At 39.9% G+C, this 17,127-nt stretch overlaps 1 protein-coding gene across 6 annotated transcripts in view; it reads left to right on the forward strand.

The window, feature by feature from the left end:
* The window catches only part of MTA3 (metastasis associated 1 family member 3), a 172,647-nt gene that overhangs the window by 140,846 nt on the left and 14,674 nt on the right, over positions 1-17,127 (forward strand). For all 6 annotated transcript variants that reach the window (XM_064572163.1, XM_045884488.3, XM_045884487.3 and 3 more), the window contains 4 exons: positions 1,207-1,358; positions 2,766-2,988; positions 10,685-10,771; positions 13,397-13,543. In XM_064572163.1, coding sequence (XP_064428233.1) covers positions 1,207-1,358; positions 2,766-2,988; positions 10,685-10,771; positions 13,397-13,543 — 609 coding nt within the window. The remainder of the gene's footprint in view (positions 1-1,206; positions 1,359-2,765; positions 2,989-10,684; positions 10,772-13,396; positions 13,544-17,127) is intronic.

Here is a 17,127-nt window from a genome sequence, read left to right on the forward strand (position 1 = left end):
ATGATGGGTGCACAATATTATTCTCAATAAACTAAGACACAGTTTGATTATAATGGTCAGTATATTTTCTCTTTCTGACATTGGCTTGTGAAGTGTTAGTTGACACCTTAATGTACTGTTTGAACATTTTGACCTGACGAAGGTAACTTACAAATCAGGGGGAAGAGTATTCCAAGGCAAATGTAGAGAATTATAATTTTTATGTACCTCGTTAACTTAATGTTTCAGTGCCAGTGTTTCCTTTCTTAAACTTCAGATCCATTGTGGGAATACTTTAAATGTTATATGGCAGTAATTCAAACTGCAGAACAAATCTGGCAGTGGCTTGCACTGTTTAGCTAAGTGATATATCAGCCAGGTTATTAGGTCCTAAGCATTCTGTGATCTTGGCTGCATATGATCACTGGATCTAGATTTAAATAGTCTTTTTTTTTTTTTTAAGATTTTATTTATTTGACAGAGAGAGACACAGCGAGAGAGCAAGCACAAGCAGGGGGAGTGCGTGAGGGAGACGCAGGCTTCCCTCCGAGCAGGGAGCGCGATGCAGGGCTCGATCCCAGGACCCCGGGATCATGACCTGAGCTGAAGGCAGACGCTTAATGACTGAGCCACCCAGGCGTCCCTGGACTTAAATAGTCTTGAAAGGGATTGTGTTTTTAAAGGGAGACATATTAAAATGATTGTTTTGTTCATTTGTTAAAATAAGGAAATGGAAAACAGTTATCTATTTCTGACAGATTCCTGCCTTAATCAGTGGGGCCTCTCTGAGCACCTTAAACTCTGAGGTAGTTTCTGAACGATCGATTTGGTGACCTAGACTTAGACCTTAAACACTAATCTAACAATAATAATACCTTTCTGATAACTTATTTCCAGAAATGTACACAATAGAGGGTATTTTTAATTAACGAAACTCCCTCAGTAATAGCACAGTTTATTATATAGGATACTTCCATCTATTAGCTTCTTTTAACAGGAGCCACAAGTACTCGATATGTATATAGAAATAAATGGTTTAATGAATTCTGAATCTTGAAAAATACGTGCATGTATTAGACTTTTATGTTTGGTGAACTGGGGAAAGAAAAGTAACATTGTAAACTAAAGATGACTTTGGAATATTTTAAAAATATTTAATGGTATGTGTATTGATGTTACAAATTACATAGCATTCTTTGTTTTTCCATATTTTTCCTCTATCTTTAGCTACACAATCTCATCAGTGGTATTCTTGGGGCCCACCTAATATGCAGTGTAGATTGTGTGCAACCTGTTGGCTCTATTGGAAAAAATATGGAGGCCTGAAAATGCCCACCCAATCGGAGGAAGAGAAGTTATCTCCCAGCCCAACTACAGAGGTATATGAGCAATAATCTTTTATGTTGATGAATGTCATTTCAATGGCTAGATACTCCTTGGAAACAGAAGTATAGTATAGGATAACTTAAAAGCAAGCAAAACTGTTGTTGTTGTTTTTTTTAAGATTTTATTTATTTATTTGACAGAGAGAGAGACAGCAAGAGAGGGAACACAAGCAGGGGGAGTGGGAGAGGGAGAAGCAGGCTTCCCGCTGAGCAGGGAGCCTGATGCAGGGCTCGATCCCAGGACCCTGGGACCATGACCTGAGCCGAAGGCAGACGCTTAATGACTGAGCCACCCAGGTGCCCCGCAAAACTGTTTTTTTATAACTAAATGTAACACCATAATATTTAAGGTGGGCGTGGAGAGAGGGTAGGGACAAATCAAAGTTTTTCAGGTATTCAAAATATTGTTCTCAGACAAAAGAACAATGTGTGTGGGAAGTGTTAGCATAAGTAGAGAGCTTACAAATTAAATGTTTTAATTGCTCTTTGGAAAACAGTTTGCAACCTTTAAATACTGTCAAAAATATGTCTTACTACATAAAGTAATAAATACGAATTGGACATTTTTCTGCCCCTGGGCTGTCATAGAAGGGACAAAGAAGGTGGTATGGACTCAATCTTGAGGTACAACAATTGAAATACAATTTTGGTAAAATTCTCATAGATTGCAGATATAAGCACCTATGTCGACCAGAGGGAGACTTTTTAAGGCCTAACAGGATCTCAGGACTCCTTCACTATTAAAAAAAATAAAATAATTTAATTAACCCCCTTGGCAGTTTTTTACTATTGTGAACTTGATTTTGGATTCTTAAGGTCAATTTATTTATTTATTTATTTATTTATAAAAGATTTTATTTATTTATTAGAGAGAGAGAGAGCACAAGCAGGGGGAGTGGCAGGCAGAGGCAGAGGGAGAAGCAGGCTCCCCACAGAGAAGGGGGAGCCCGATGTGGGACTCAATCCCAGGACTCCGGGATCATGACCTGAGCCGAAGGCAGTCGCTTAACCAACTGAGCCACCCAGCCCAAGGTCAATGTCAATTTAAAAACCAAAATAGAGGAAGGAGTGCACTTGTGATGAGTACAGGAGGATGTATGGAAATATTGAGTTACTATATTGTACACCTAAAATGAATATAACATTGTGTTTTAATGAATTGGAAATAAAAGAAACACTTAAAAAACAGAAACAGGATCACACACCCTCCCACCCCTACCCAGTTTCCTTCTCTACACCCCTACCCTCTTCCCAAAAATGCATACTTCTAAATTTCCTCCTTTAGGGGTAGGGTATTAAGTTATAGATGCTTCAGTGAAAAACTTAAAAATTGCCTTTTCTCTGAGCCTGATGCCAATAGCATTCTATCCTTTATGTGTCTGTCGGTGTCTGATTTTGCAGGACCCCCGTGTTAGGAGTCACATGTCTCGCCAGGCCATGCAGGGGATGCCAGTCCGAAACACGGGGAGCCCAAAGTCTGCAGTGAAGACCCGCCAAGCTTTCTTCCTTCACACTACATATTTCACAAAATTTGCTCGTCAGGTCTGCAAAAACACCCTCCGGCTGCGGCAGGCAGCAAGACGGCCGTTTGTTCCTATTAATTATGCTGCCATTAGGGCAGAATGTAAGATGCTTTTAAATTCTTAACCTTATGTGTTGTGCTTCTGACCATTTTCTCTCCTTCCCTGTCTCTCTTTTTTGTTTGTTTTTTTTGTTTTTGTTGGCAATAAACATAAGTTCTTGTGTACAGCCTTTTATTTGGTTTATTTTTTTAACATTGTTTTTGTCTGCTGCCATTTGTATCATGCCAACCTAAAAAGGAAACACTGGAAGTCTCTCCGCAGAGAGGATAGTGCTCAGCAGAGATTCGGTGGGCGGCACCCTTGTCCAGGGAGGTCTTGTGTTGGGATTGCCCGAGAACTCTTACGGGAAGGCACTTTTCACCTGCAAGGTCGTGCCGTGATGTAACCCCTAAGGACGGTGTCCCAGTGAGGCCCCTTAGACGAGACATGCAGCCTGCTCTTCCATGGCTTCATTAGGTTCGAATAAAATTTGCCCATTTACATTAATTAGAAATTGCATGTCTTTGTAAACCTCTCATTTTCCTTTTACAGTCGTACAATATTAATGGAAATTCACAGTGCTTCATAACAAACACTATTTTGGAAGTTATTGGAAGATGGAGCAAATTATAAATGGATTTTAGTGTCTTTGGGTGAATTTTCTGAAAATACATATTTAGTTTTTACAGGCTAGTGACCAAATTTATGGGTTGAGCATTCTTTATATTTGTCCAATTTGGTTTCCATTTCATAGTCATACATATATTACTGCCTACCATGTACATGACTATTACTCTCATTTTCAACATGCTCAGTCTTGCTTATGTTTCATTTTTTTTGTTGTTGTTAGAACAAAGGTCATATGTATCAGTGAATTGTGGGTTGTTCTGTTATTACCATGTACCCCTCAAATGTGTCCATACTTTGTGTGCTAGCTCTGATTCTAGCCTTGCTATGTTTAGTCACAGGCCTGGCTCCACATTAGAGCCATGCAGCTTTCTCCCTTAAAGGATGAGCAGATTTGCTGTCTGACTTAACAGAAAGGAAATTGTGTAGACATTTAGTAGATGCTTTTTCTGTGTGAGAAAAGAAATTTCTTGTTATGAGATGTTCCATTTTGATTTAAGGAGGGTATCAATATAAGGAGGGATAATTGAAAATCATTTTTTGTTCCTAAAGGTAATTTTCAGCAGAATGGTTGAAAGGCTTTACAACTTACAGGTAAAAGCTTTATAAGGAGAAGAAAAGTGCTTTGTAAAGAGAGTGGAAAATGGCAGTACTCTCTGAATCCCATGGAGGGGAATTTAGCTCCATTAGACTCATGTGTATTTGGAACTTTGGCTGATACGGATATTTCATGCTAGCATTTCTGAGTTCATGGATTTATGCTCTTATCCTATTCTTTTCTTTTTTTTTTTTAAAGGTTTTATTTATTTATTTGACAGAGAGACACAGCGAGAGACGAAACACAAGCAGGGGGAATGGGAGAGGGAGAAGCAGGCTTCCCGCGGAGCAGGGAGCCCAGTGTGGGGCTCGATCCCAGGACTCTAGGTCATGACCTGAGCCGAAGACAGACGCTCAACGACTGAGCCACCCAGGCACCCCTCTTATCCTTTTCTTAACCATTTTAAGGAACTGGAAAATACTTGCATTCATCCAAACTGCTTAGCTGATTTAAAACACATTTATAGTTTCTTAACTAAACAGGAGAATAAAACATGAGAAAAAGAATTGAATGAAATTCTTCCATTAAAATTGGCCAGGATCCAGTATCATCTTTGTTCCTATGAATGGAAAAGAAATCACCAACTAAATTGGCAGCTGAGGAAGCTTCTGTTTCCCATGGCTCTTCTGTTAGTTTCTCAGTTAATACGCAAATTGCCTTTATTTTTATTATTCTTCAATGAAGTGTTTTTTCCCTCTTACCTCATTTTATATATTATTCCTCAATTGAAAGGCCATGCTACTAAATAAAGGGGGGGTCAGTTAAATTACATGTGTTTTATTTCTATAAACATATAGCTATAGTAATAATAGTAATAAAAGAACAGGGTTATTTGGTGTGATGAGATTCAAGGAGCATATTTTGCATTTCACTTCTTTGGTCAAGTTACATATAGAATAGATTCTCAAAATGATTTTACCTTGAAATTTAAAATTACAAAGTTTCAGCAGCCATCTACTGTTACTTTTTTTCAGACAAGCAACTAATGAACTCTTCTAGCATCTAATTGATTCTTACATCGTCTTCTCCTGTCTTACATGTACCTTGTTACCACCTCTTCAGCAGATCCCTTGATCTTGGATTGTTATGGAGAAGATAAACTGTTAATAACTTGATGTCTGTAGGCAACCGTGTCTGTGGTCCAGGGGGAATGCATAGGTGTATTGTTTTTTAGTAAGCTTTCCTTGGTTTCTCAAGGGCAATGGTGACCCCCCATCCCTCCTCAAAAAAGTTAATCCCTGTGATGCAGTATGAATGTACGTTCAGATGAGATGAAAGTCTGTAATTCCAAAGATACTGATGGATCAAGAGCTCTAACTGATGCATTTTAGAATAATTCATACTATTCAGGAAGGTAAGTAGTTTTCCCTGTGAACTTGAGAGTTCTAAGCACTATAGAAGCTGACCCTTTCCATGGCTTCTGGCCTTGGCAGCACCATCAAAATCATGTCCTAGCCAGAGTTCACAGGGTGACAGACTGTGTGAGAGTGAAGGGAAAAGCTAAGGAGACAAAAATCTCATATTGTGCAGAGCATAATGGTAACTATGAGTGCTTGACTTACAAGTTGATCCTTTTAGAGGAAATTTTTTTTTTGTTTATTACAACAGTACTCTGGCCTTTTTGTTTTATTTTTGTTAAGAAAATGGTATTAAAACAGTAGACTGAAAAGGGGAAATCTTTATATATCCATAAAGTATCACAGAGAAAACATAAGAACAAATAATGTCCCCAGGAAGGGAAGCTGGGAGGCTGAGACAAAGGGGTGGGAAGGAGACTCCCCTCTGTTTATCCTTTTAAACTTTTTCAATTTTGAGCCATGGGAATACGTTTCTTATTTTTAAAAAATAATTTTAAAAACTTAGGTATATAGTATGACCAACGTGTTGAAAAATATATACATATAAGAAATACATATATATACATATATATGTGGTTTTTTAAAACCAAATTTCCCAAATTTCTGTTTGAATACTATGCCTTTATATGTAAATATGTAAGTCCATTACAAAAATGACTAACATCAGTACAATGCCTGAGCCTGTTCTACCAGAGATAGTGCTTATTAAACATGGATTGGTAAATCAAAAACCAGAACATCGCAGAAAGAAAGGTATTGTGTCCTTGACACAATTTGCAGACTGATAGCATGGGTTGTCAAGGTTCAGACAGCCTGTCTCTTCTCCCCCTGCCTTCAGTAAAAAAAGCCACGATGTGATAATGGTGTTCTTCCTTTGTTCTCACCATCAGAAATGACCACTGAGCTTCCCGATGACTTTATCAAACATCTGTAAAATCACCCAACACCTAATGAGCACAGGGTTACTATTTGAGATTCAGGATCCTCAGAAACTGAGGTTAAGTAGAAGTGGGTATGTTCGCAGCACTCCGTAGATGAAGCTAAAGTGTCTGGAGAAGTGGGTCCAAGTGAATGACCTGCCACCTTTGTAGCTTGCATGGGTGACTCCGTGGTTTCTAAGTTGATCACACCAGACTTGAATGACCACCATTCCCTAGTACGCAGTTCCTTGAGAGGCACCTGGAGCCACATTTTTCTGTTTGAAGATGCTGATTCAGCTTTGGAAGTATCCCAAGGACCTGCATTCAGAAGCTTTAAAATACGAGTTTTTCTAGAGATTTCTCAGCAAAAGTTAACTATTAATAATTGTATAAAGTGTGAAATTTTAAGCTCTAATATTAGGTGAGAACAGTTTTGGTTTGGGTTTTTTGGGTAGTTTGTTTTGAATAAAAATTCATTTTTGAATGGATACTTCAAATTTTTCTAAAGATACAAAAGTGGCTAGAAATCCTATTGCCATTCCCATTTATACCATCTTCAGAGGTAACCATTGTCATCCTGTCTAAGGTATCCAGAGATACTCTGTGTATCTATACTAGTCTAAGTAGGTATGTTCTTTTTTTGTTTCAATACAGATGTTAATGTCCACATTGTTCTGCACCTTGCTTTCTTTACTTCAGATCCTGGAAGCCATTCCCTACCAGTACATTGAGAGCTACCTCCTTTTCTTACCAGCTGCATAATAATGTTTTGTACTTTAATTCCTTATTAAACAGATTTTTAGGTTATTTCCAGTCTTCTCTATCATAAGTAATGTTGCAACAAATATCCTTACACAGATAGCATTTCATACCGATGTGTGAAATGTGCGGGTAGGTCACAGGACAGACCCCTAAAAGTAAAATATCTGGATCAAGGAACATGCATTTGGAATTTTAATAGTCACTACCCAGTTCTCCTTAGAAAAACCACGATTTGCGTTCCCACCCACAATGTCTAGAGAATGCCTATTTCTCTAGAACCTTGCCAGCAGTGTTATCCATCTTTGAAACCCTTGGCGAGTTGACAGGTGACATGTAAGTTATATTAGTTTGCATTTCTCATTTTGAATGAGATAGAAATCTTTTCATACATTTGAAAACCATTTGTTTTTCCCTTTCTGTCAGCCGTTTTTGCCCCTGGCCTGTTTTCTATTAGAAGTCTTACTGACTTGTGAGGACTTTTTTATATTTTAAGGATGTTCGCTCTTGATTTGTGATACATGGTGCAAATATATCCCCCATTTTGCCTTTGACTTTGTTTATGATGTATTTGTCAAGCAGATTTTTTAAAAACATAGTTGAATTTATCATTTTTTAAAAAGATTTATTTATTTTAGGGAAGGGGAGAGGGAGAGAGAGAGAATCTCAGACTCTCCACTGAGCGTGGAGCCCAACACGGGGCTGGATCCCACCACCCTGAGGTCATGACCTGAGCAGAAACCAAGAGTCGGATGCTTAACTGACTAAGCCACCTAGGCGCCCCTGTGATTTTTTTTTTTTTTTTTTTTTTTTTTTATAATGGCACCTGGGTTTTGTGTCATCTTTAGAAATGCCTTTGCAATTCCTATAAGAAAATTCTACGGATGGTTCTATTTTGACAGCAATCTTGGAAGCCCATGTGAATGTTTTTGTGAATTTTAATTCAGTGTGTACTTTTTGCAGTTTTTCTATTTTATTCCCACACACACATATTTCCAAAACATTGTAGAAAAATGGCTGTGAGTTGCAATGAAAGCAACAGTGTTTTTCCAGGTTTACCTCAAGGAGATGTACTCTAGGAAGCTAAAGAAATGTGCCTGTGTGCAGTCAAGTGACTTGGGGTGAGATGCTCATGTTCTCCCTCTTTCTGGGCAGATTTTGATTCCTTCTGGGTTCTTTGGGCATCTCTCAGGTTGCTTGCCTTATCTGTGCACTTTTAATGCATACTAATGAATTATCTTTTAATAGAGTTAGGTGAATAATTTGATAAGTGGCACCACTGGTCTGCTCTTGAGTGCAGACCAAGATTCTGTTTAACCAACTCAAGTGTGGACCTGATAATCCCATGTGTATGATCATTCCCCCAGGGCAGAAGGTATTTTTCCCATGCGTATTCAGTGTATATCATTGAATAGATGCAATTTTTATATTAAACAGTGACTAGGTAGCCTTAGCACTTATTTCCTCATAGCAGAGACTGATCATTCTTGCCACGAACTACTTTAAAATGTAATGGGGATTAGTGATGCTTCTAAAGAGCTTTGATCTCCCACTCAGGTGCTCTGTAAATTGTCACTTGGAACATCACATAAGTAATGCTACTGATTTGATGAGAAATTAAAAGCAGATTAGTGTGGTTTAAAATGAAATATCTTTAGGTATTGTGTTGGTGACCTCTTTGATAGTCTTCCTTTTGTTGATTCTTGTCAAGGTGATAGTCCTAGGAGAGTCTATCAATTGTAACCACATTGACAGTTTTCCTTTGGGCCTTATTAATTGGAATAAAGTGCAAAGTTAATCTTATTACTAGTAATACAATGGTTGCCTTTGTCCAGAACATGGAGGAAATACAAGCTGATTCATTCAAGCTTTCTTTCATTAATAGAAAGGACAAAATTTTCTCTTGTCCTCATCCCAAGTAGAACTTGAATTTTAGATGAATTAGTAATAGGAAGGAATTATTTAGTATCCACTCACAGCGTTTTGACAGGGATTAGATTTGTGTTGCTTTTTAATGTTTATTTAGATTACTCCCCCAAAATATGCTTGGTATATTTCTTCCTTTATTCTTCATTGTTATTCAACAACAGGTGAAAAACTTCGTATCTCAGTAATTTTTTTTTCCCCAAAGGAAATCAGCTGAGTAAGGAAGAAAAGAAATCAGATCATTTATAGTTGTCCATGGTTGTATAATAATTAGCCAGCGCTTAGGATACATATTCTGATTCCTATTATCTGAGGCTCTCTGCAGTATGTGCTTTGTTTATTTTAGACGTTTTCTTTTTAAATGCTATTTTCCCACCTCTTTCTGTTTAATAGTTAAAATAGTTTCCTTGGTGAAAGAGAAAGCTAGAGCTTATGAAAAAGTTAATTTTTAATTTTAAATGATTTGTGGTTCCAGAGTGAATTGTATATTTTAACACTAATAGTGCAGAGAGAATTCTTGTGGTTGTCAAAGGAAATTTCCTGTATGTATGCCTAGAAATGTGGTCTCAGCCTCAGAAAACCAGTAGGGCATTTTTGTCAAGTATTGGAAGGTGGGGAAAAGGCATACACGTAGCAAAATATCTGCTAAAAGTACTCTTAAGTTTTATGGCAATATCTGCAGATTTAAAAAACATTTCAATACACTTTTTTTTTCTCCCTTCAAACTCTATTTTTGTAACTTAGCTCCTTGGTCTGAGAGCAGTCCTGTTTCACATCTACTCTTCCATCCTAATGACAACTAATTAAAACACAGAGAGTGTGTGTGTTATATGCCTTATTTTTCTCTGTCAGAAGTGTCTTATGGTAGGGTATGAGGAGTGTGAGGGGAACTTTATGAACACTAACAGCCATTCCCACAGTATTTTACTGTTCTGACTAATGGATGAGACACTCTACATACAGGCAACCTTTTAAAGCTCAGCACCACTGACATCATAGTAGGATATGAAGGATAGAAAACGAGCAATAAAACCGATGACCCATGTTTACCCTTGTGAGGCTCTCATCTAATGGAACTGAGTTTAATCAAGATAGATGAAGACTTCTCAGTGGAGACTCACTCCCACTAGGTCAGGGATGGCCAAATGCATTGCCTTTGTCCGCTTTGTCATTTTTGTCTTCTCCGCCACATGAATCTTACATTAGGACTGATTCACCTCATTCTGTGTGGAAGCTTTTCTACTATGAGAAAGCAATGCCATGGCAAGGAAGGAAGCATATTTCCACTGCTTTTCAGATGGGCACACACAGAAAGAAAGCACGTGTGTGCAAGATATGTGTTAGCTGCTCTCATGAGTCTTTAAAGTGAGTGTTCTCCAGGTACCTCCTTCATTCAGTAATTTGGAACCAGAACTAGAAACTGTTTTCTCAAACCCCACAGGAAATTGTGCAGGAGTCTGGTGGATATTTTGCATTGTCTTCCACTGGCACCTTTTGTCTCTGCAGTGTGTGTAGAATAGGTAGAGAAATCAGCCTTATTGGTTGTCTCCATGTTTCCTTCTCTCCTCAGATGCAGACAGACATGCCGAGCTATCTGGAAGTCCACTGAAAAGCAAAAGCACTAGGAAACCTTTGGCATGTATCATTGGGTATTTAGGTGGGTATTTTCTAATAGGAAAATTTCAAAGAACAATCTTTGTATCTTACAAGGATTTGGCTACTCTAAATTGTCATACTTAAACCAAATCTAAGCCTTTCAAGTAGCTGAAATTGGATACTTTCACATGTATAGTCAATTTATTTTGTTTTAGAAGCTTTATACACAAGATATACACAAGGTTATGGGTATGTTTGCTTTTTCAAAAAATCAATAAAAATGTAATGTATATTTATGGATATAAATACAGATTGAGCAAAAAGAAGAAAGTAAGAATCACTAGATTATTAGAGGATGAATATTCTTAATGTTTTGATTTAGATCCTTCCACTTGGCTTATTTTTTTTTAATGAGATAAGACTCGTTCTAACCTATCTTTAAAAGAATATTTATAGTTTTGATGTACCAATTAAGGTTACTTTGAAAGGGGAGCATTTGTATTGCTTTCTGGTTTTTACCATCTTATTTAACTTGGACTTCGCCAAAGATAATGGCTCCATATACGTGTTGAAATATCACAATTAAGAAGAGTATTTTAAAAAATCACTAGGCAATAACACTTTTTTTGGTTTTTGCAAAGTTTTAAGATAATTTACAAAATAATCATTCCTAAAATGGTTCCTACTATACCTGGAAGCTATACTGGCATGTTTTTAATGCTTCTGATATTCTTGCTTTTTCATTTTCTCAGTAAAAGTGAATGATGTACTCAAAGTTGCATTGAACCTTATTGCTCTGTCAGAAAGATATACAGTTATGAAGTGTTCAGACTCTAGACACACTTAAACATCAAAGTGTAGCTTTGAACTTGGTATATTATCTGGTCCTCATCAGAGCATCCAAGAGTCAGAAGCTCACAGCTCCTTCTTTGATTTTACTTGGTCACCTGATTTCTTGTTTTATTTCTCAGGGCCTAAAGAATTGCTTTGATAGCCCCCAGAATATTACCTCATTATCACAGGCAGGACCTGGGTAGGTCATCGTGATCAAGTCCTTGAAGTGTGCTATCTGTATGCCCTTGCAGGACCTAATCTTCCAAGCCCCTTCCCACCATGCAAGGACAAGTCTCTGATCATAAGAAATAGAATATAACATTGCATATTAGTCAGTCTTACCATGGGTAATTGTGTGTTCCTCCTGCGGATAAATTGGTGTCTGTGCCTCCCAGATAAGCCCAAAGATGTGCTGTGCTTACTAGCTGAACCACATCCCTACCTAACATATTTCTGAGTGTTTACTACATACAAGACACTATGATGTGTACCACCAAGTGATTTGGAGGAATGCCAAGATGAATAAGACTTTGCCCTCAAAAGTTTTAGTCTAGTGGGGAAAGTACACAGGTAAGGACAATTAAGCAAAGGATTAAATCCTATAAAAGAATTGCAGGTAATATTCACTGGACAGTTGGAGGAAAGAATAGTTATTTCTGATGAGATTTAGGGCAGCCTACATGGAGAAAGCAGTATTTGACCTCAACCTTGAATGATAAGTAGTAAATAGAAAAATAGGAAAACAGTATTTTTCCCATTATGAGGCCAAGAGAACTTGATGAACAAAGGCTTTCATGAGTCCAAAGGCAGGTGCTATGGTTTGGATGGAGCGTAGTGTGGAGGCTGTAATGAAAAATGGGGTTGGCGAAGTTTCAGTGCCATGTTGGAAAAAGAAAATCAGCACCATATACTGGTTAGCACTTGATCTGTTCCTAAATTTTGGCAAGTGTAGAATTTTGACCAGACTAAGATATAGTAATTCTAACAATCCTAACAGCCTTTCCTAAATTTTGGACAATGAAGCTGATATCCTGGCCCTTCCCTGAGAAGACAGGGTGGCTCATGCACAGATGGTGACTCAGAATCAGGGGGCAGGTTTAGCTTTGGACAAGACATTGCCCAATAATAGTAACAGACTGAAATCCTTAAATCCAGTTGCTACAGACTGCAATTTCTGTCCATCTGCTTTATCCAAAAAGTGCAAGTAATTCTAGGCTATGTGGCTGACAACAACATACTTCACATAAACACACATATCCCACGTGCACGTCACCGTTTTGTGATATATCCTCCATCAAAGCTTTTCTTCTACTACATCTTGAGTCTAGAATTTGGCATTTGGTGTCAGGTTTCATCTACATCAAAATGTTCTGTAGCTGGGAGAGATTAACCCCGGTCCTATACCCTCCTTGCAAAGCCAGAGGAAGAATCCTGTTTTCCAGAAATCTCTCACACCCGAGACATGCTGCATGCTACGTCTTCTCCAGATAACCTTTAAATTTCTTAAGACCTTGAAGAGTTAGTTGCCTTATTCCCTTAGTAAATCTGTGCTCAAGTGACCTTCTGAAGTGCAAGTGGCGTTTTGTTGTTGTTTTTGTTGCTTGTCCTCCCAACATGAAGCTCAGAGCTCCAGCTAGCAGAGGAGCAGCAGCTCACTTTTGATAAGTAAAGCCATGGTAACAGCACTTGAAGTTGATTCATTATGCAAGTCCTTGGGAAAACAGGCTGGCTCTTAAGGAACTGACTCTCAGCTCATTAAGAAGTAAGATGTGTGCCTATGAGGCAACGTAAGTGCACACAGAGATTTTTAATACCATGTTCTGAGTTGACAAACCTTTTCTCCCCCTGCCAGAGATCCATCCTTCAAAGAAACCTAATGTAATTCGATCTACACCAAGCCTGCAAACCCCCACTACCAAGCGGATGCTAACCACGCCGAATCACACGTCTCTGAGCATTTTGGGGAAAAGAAACTACAGTCATCACAATGGCCTGGATGGTATGTAAGCCCAGGAATTCTGGGGGCCTGATCCCACAGTCCAGGGCCTCTCTGCCCTTGTCCCCTCTGAGCATGTCCCCTGCCAAATCCAAGACGTGTAGCAAACAGGTTCTTCCACCCTCTAATTGAACTGCATGTGTGGTAAGGGGATAAGAGGGAAGGTTGCTGTGTACCACAGTGAAGACGTTTTGCCAAGTGATACTTCACCATCTCCTCAGAAGGGACCTTTTTGCCCACATTCCCTGTGAGGAGGCTTGTTTGGAGAGGAAGTCTGTATTTATCAGGTTGTCTCTGCTGGGTGATAATGTGCTTGCTGGATGCATGCTTACCACTCATTTATGTTTTCCTGAGCAGAAGGGATGATTTCACCTTATGTCTGAGGCAACTGTGCTCTCTGGGGGTTCTTTGGTGTTCTGTGGATCATTTTGGATTTGGCATTTGTCCCCGACTTCTTTCACCTTATACAATGTTTTTAATTGCTCAAGAGTGCTACAAGTCATGAAGGGAATTGCCTGGGTGATGTCGTAAATACAGAAATAATAATTTGTTTGAAATGGAAAAGCTGAGAAATATCACCTCTTATCCAAAGTACTTCCCTTGGGGTTTGGGCACATAGTGACTCTTCAGGTGGAATTGAATTATCTTCCCTTTTTTTTTTTTTTTTAAAGATTTTATTTATTTATTTGACAGAGAGAAACACAGTGAGAGAGGGAACAACAGCAGGGGGAGTGGGAAAGGGAGAAGCAGGCTTCCTGCTGAGCAGGGAGCCCGATGCGGGACTCGATCCCAGGACCCTGGTATCATGACCTGAGCTGAAGGCAGACGCTTAATGACTGAGCCACCCAGGCACCCCTGAATTATCTTCCCATTTGGACTATAAACACAAGGATAATAAATCATCCAGGCAGTATATATTGTCCATTTCAGTAGTCCTAGAATTTGAAGCTGTCTTGATGGTTTAAATGTTGGCATTTATTTACGAGTAAAACTCTCTCCAGGCTTTTCATGTCTTTGAGGCCTCTAAATTCCTTAAGTGACAGTAAATCAGTTATAATGAGGCCCTAGAGCAGGGATGTGAAATAGACCTTCTAGTAATAGTTTCCCATGGTTGTTTTCCTTCAGTATGACTTTTCATGGTCATAGTGATGTCAAAATGAATAAAAAACTGAGGGTGAAAAGTTTAATTTGCATTTATAGGTTATCAGTGTGTTATAGATATGGCTTTCAAGAATTTAGCTACATAGTAGTCTTGCAGAAATACTTATTTGCTAACAAGGACATGGCCATCCTTGCCATAATCCGCCCAATATCTAGACAGCAGAAGACTAAGGACAGATTGTGTCAAAATGTGGAGACTGGATTTCTTCCCAGCTTTTCCTTGCCCACAGCCTGGGGCTTTTGGATTCAGACTTAAATGGAATCAGGAATCTTCCTTTTATGTCATCACCTCCCTGGCCTCTGGAGGTGTGTGCTGTCCTACCACAGGAAGCAGAAATTAAGTTCTGGTTCATACATATACACGTACAATATACACTTTAGGGTAAGAAGACCCTTGTGGTGACTGCGGTTGGAAGAGCAGCTCTCTACTATCTTTTTCCACCTGTGCCCTATGGTCACAGTCACTCAGGCCCCAGTCCTAGCCCCGCATGACAGCTCACATTTTATCACAGGTACCTGTCTCCTTAGAATTTCTAAAAAATGCCACCTCATAGTGTTCCCTCTCTAGGGCTGTTTGTCTCATTTCCTTCTCAAGATTGTTACCGTAAAGGTCGTTGCTTCTCTGCTCCGAACGGGACGAGTGGACAGGGCACACAGTGAATCCGTGGGGTTACGTTAACCGAGACCTTCCACCTCGTTGAGGAGAAGACCCCTGTCTCATTTTCTGAAGAGATTTAGCTGTTGAAACAACTTTTTTCTTCAAACCCTTTTGTCTTTGCCGGCTTGGTATGGAGAGGAAGGCTGATGACATGTACCTTACCTGTGTTACCTCATTTGATTCACATGACAGCAGGTTCTAGGCAGTCAGGGAATGTAACTGTTTTGCATAACATTGTATTTCTACTGCCTAGCACGGTGCCTGTAACTTAGTTGGTTCTTGATAAATGTTAATTGAATAAAGGAGTGATTGAGGAAAATGAGACCTAGAGAGGTCAATTAAATTTTCCAAAGTTCCCAGGTATAAATGGATGGGGATTTCCATTCAGGTGTGGCTGATTTTCGAGTTTGCTCTTTTAACCACGGTTATGAAAGAAGTTGTGGCTCTCACATACGCCGTAGGAGTCGGCGAAGGAGAAAGCACAGAAGTTATCTTAGCTCATTTAACGTAAGAAGTCAATAGGACAGGTACTGGAGGGCAGAGGAGGTGAACAGGAACACGGTGGGGGGCACGGGAAGCCGCCGCCATCTCCAAGGTTGGGAGAGCCAAATGAAGACCACGTTGGGGCTCCCCCTCTTGCTGGAGGCTCAAGGAGGCCCGAGCAGCGAGAACTGAGGCCCCTGAGGGAAGGCGCTGCTCCGCCGGTGCTCGCTCCTCTCAGGTGTGACGAGGCTGGTTCCGGGAGCTGGGAACCGAACAAACACCGGCCGCCGTGAGGCTGACGGGAGCAGGACGTGGCAGGTGCCTTCTCCGACCTCCTGCCTCGCCGGCTCCCTCTAGCACCCCCTGCTGGCGCATCCGGGAGCCGGACGGCAGAGGAACAGTGTTTGCAGGGTCCCAGCCCCCCGCACCGCCCCAGCGGAGTTTCGATGGGTGACTGTGGGGCTGAGAGACAAGTGTGATGGAAACACACATTGCAGAACATGTCCCCACTTCTGTATTCCCAGTGGAGCTTTTCCTTGGGATAAAGGGTCTGTTTCTTATTTCCTCAGGATATTAAACCTGAGTTCCCAAGGTGAACTCAAAGTACTAGGAAAAAAGTATTAGGCTGATAGTGAGTTTTCATGGGATAGTCAATACCGTCATTTACTGGAACTGATGAATACAAATTCATGGAAAAGCCTCACCCTGTGTGATCCAATCATAAAATCAATTGGCATTGCGACTTAATTATCAGCGGGTCAGACAGACGAGCACACCAAACAGGATGTCGACAGACAGAACTAATTTAACTGGAAACAAAACCTGATTGTACAGAAATATCCAGGTCTCTCAGCTTTAGGGCTTCCTGTCCCCTTCTCAGTGGCTCGCACCCTTCCCTCAGCCTCCACCTTCAGTTGGAAGTTCATGATGAAGAGAAAAAGGGTCCGGATTCCTGTTGGTAGAAAGGATTTTTACCTGACATTAAAAAAAAAAAATGATGGACAGCTTCTTATCATCTTCCTGAAAGTCACTGGCTTTTGTCTGGCCCTGGCCACTTAAAGGCCCTGGTGGTTGGGAGTCAGCCCTCTGTGTCTTCTGTTAAGTATAACCCACATACCCCTCTGTGACGCCCCTATTGGGACTTAAGCTCCAAGGGTGAAAACAGAATCTGCATACATAAGAGGCCTCATTATTTGGGGTCAGTAATGACAGGAAAAATGAAATTTCAAAACAGAGATCTACCTGGTCCCTTACCAGTCAGTCCCCTACACCTCATTCTCGTCCG

Source organism: Mirounga angustirostris, unplaced genomic scaffold (assembly GCF_029215605.1).
Source record: "Mirounga angustirostris isolate CCGP_5_RB_7025 unplaced genomic scaffold, mMirAng1.0.hap1 SCAF_10, whole genome shotgun sequence".
Taxonomy (NCBI): Eukaryota; Metazoa; Chordata; class Mammalia; order Carnivora; family Phocidae; genus Mirounga; species Mirounga angustirostris.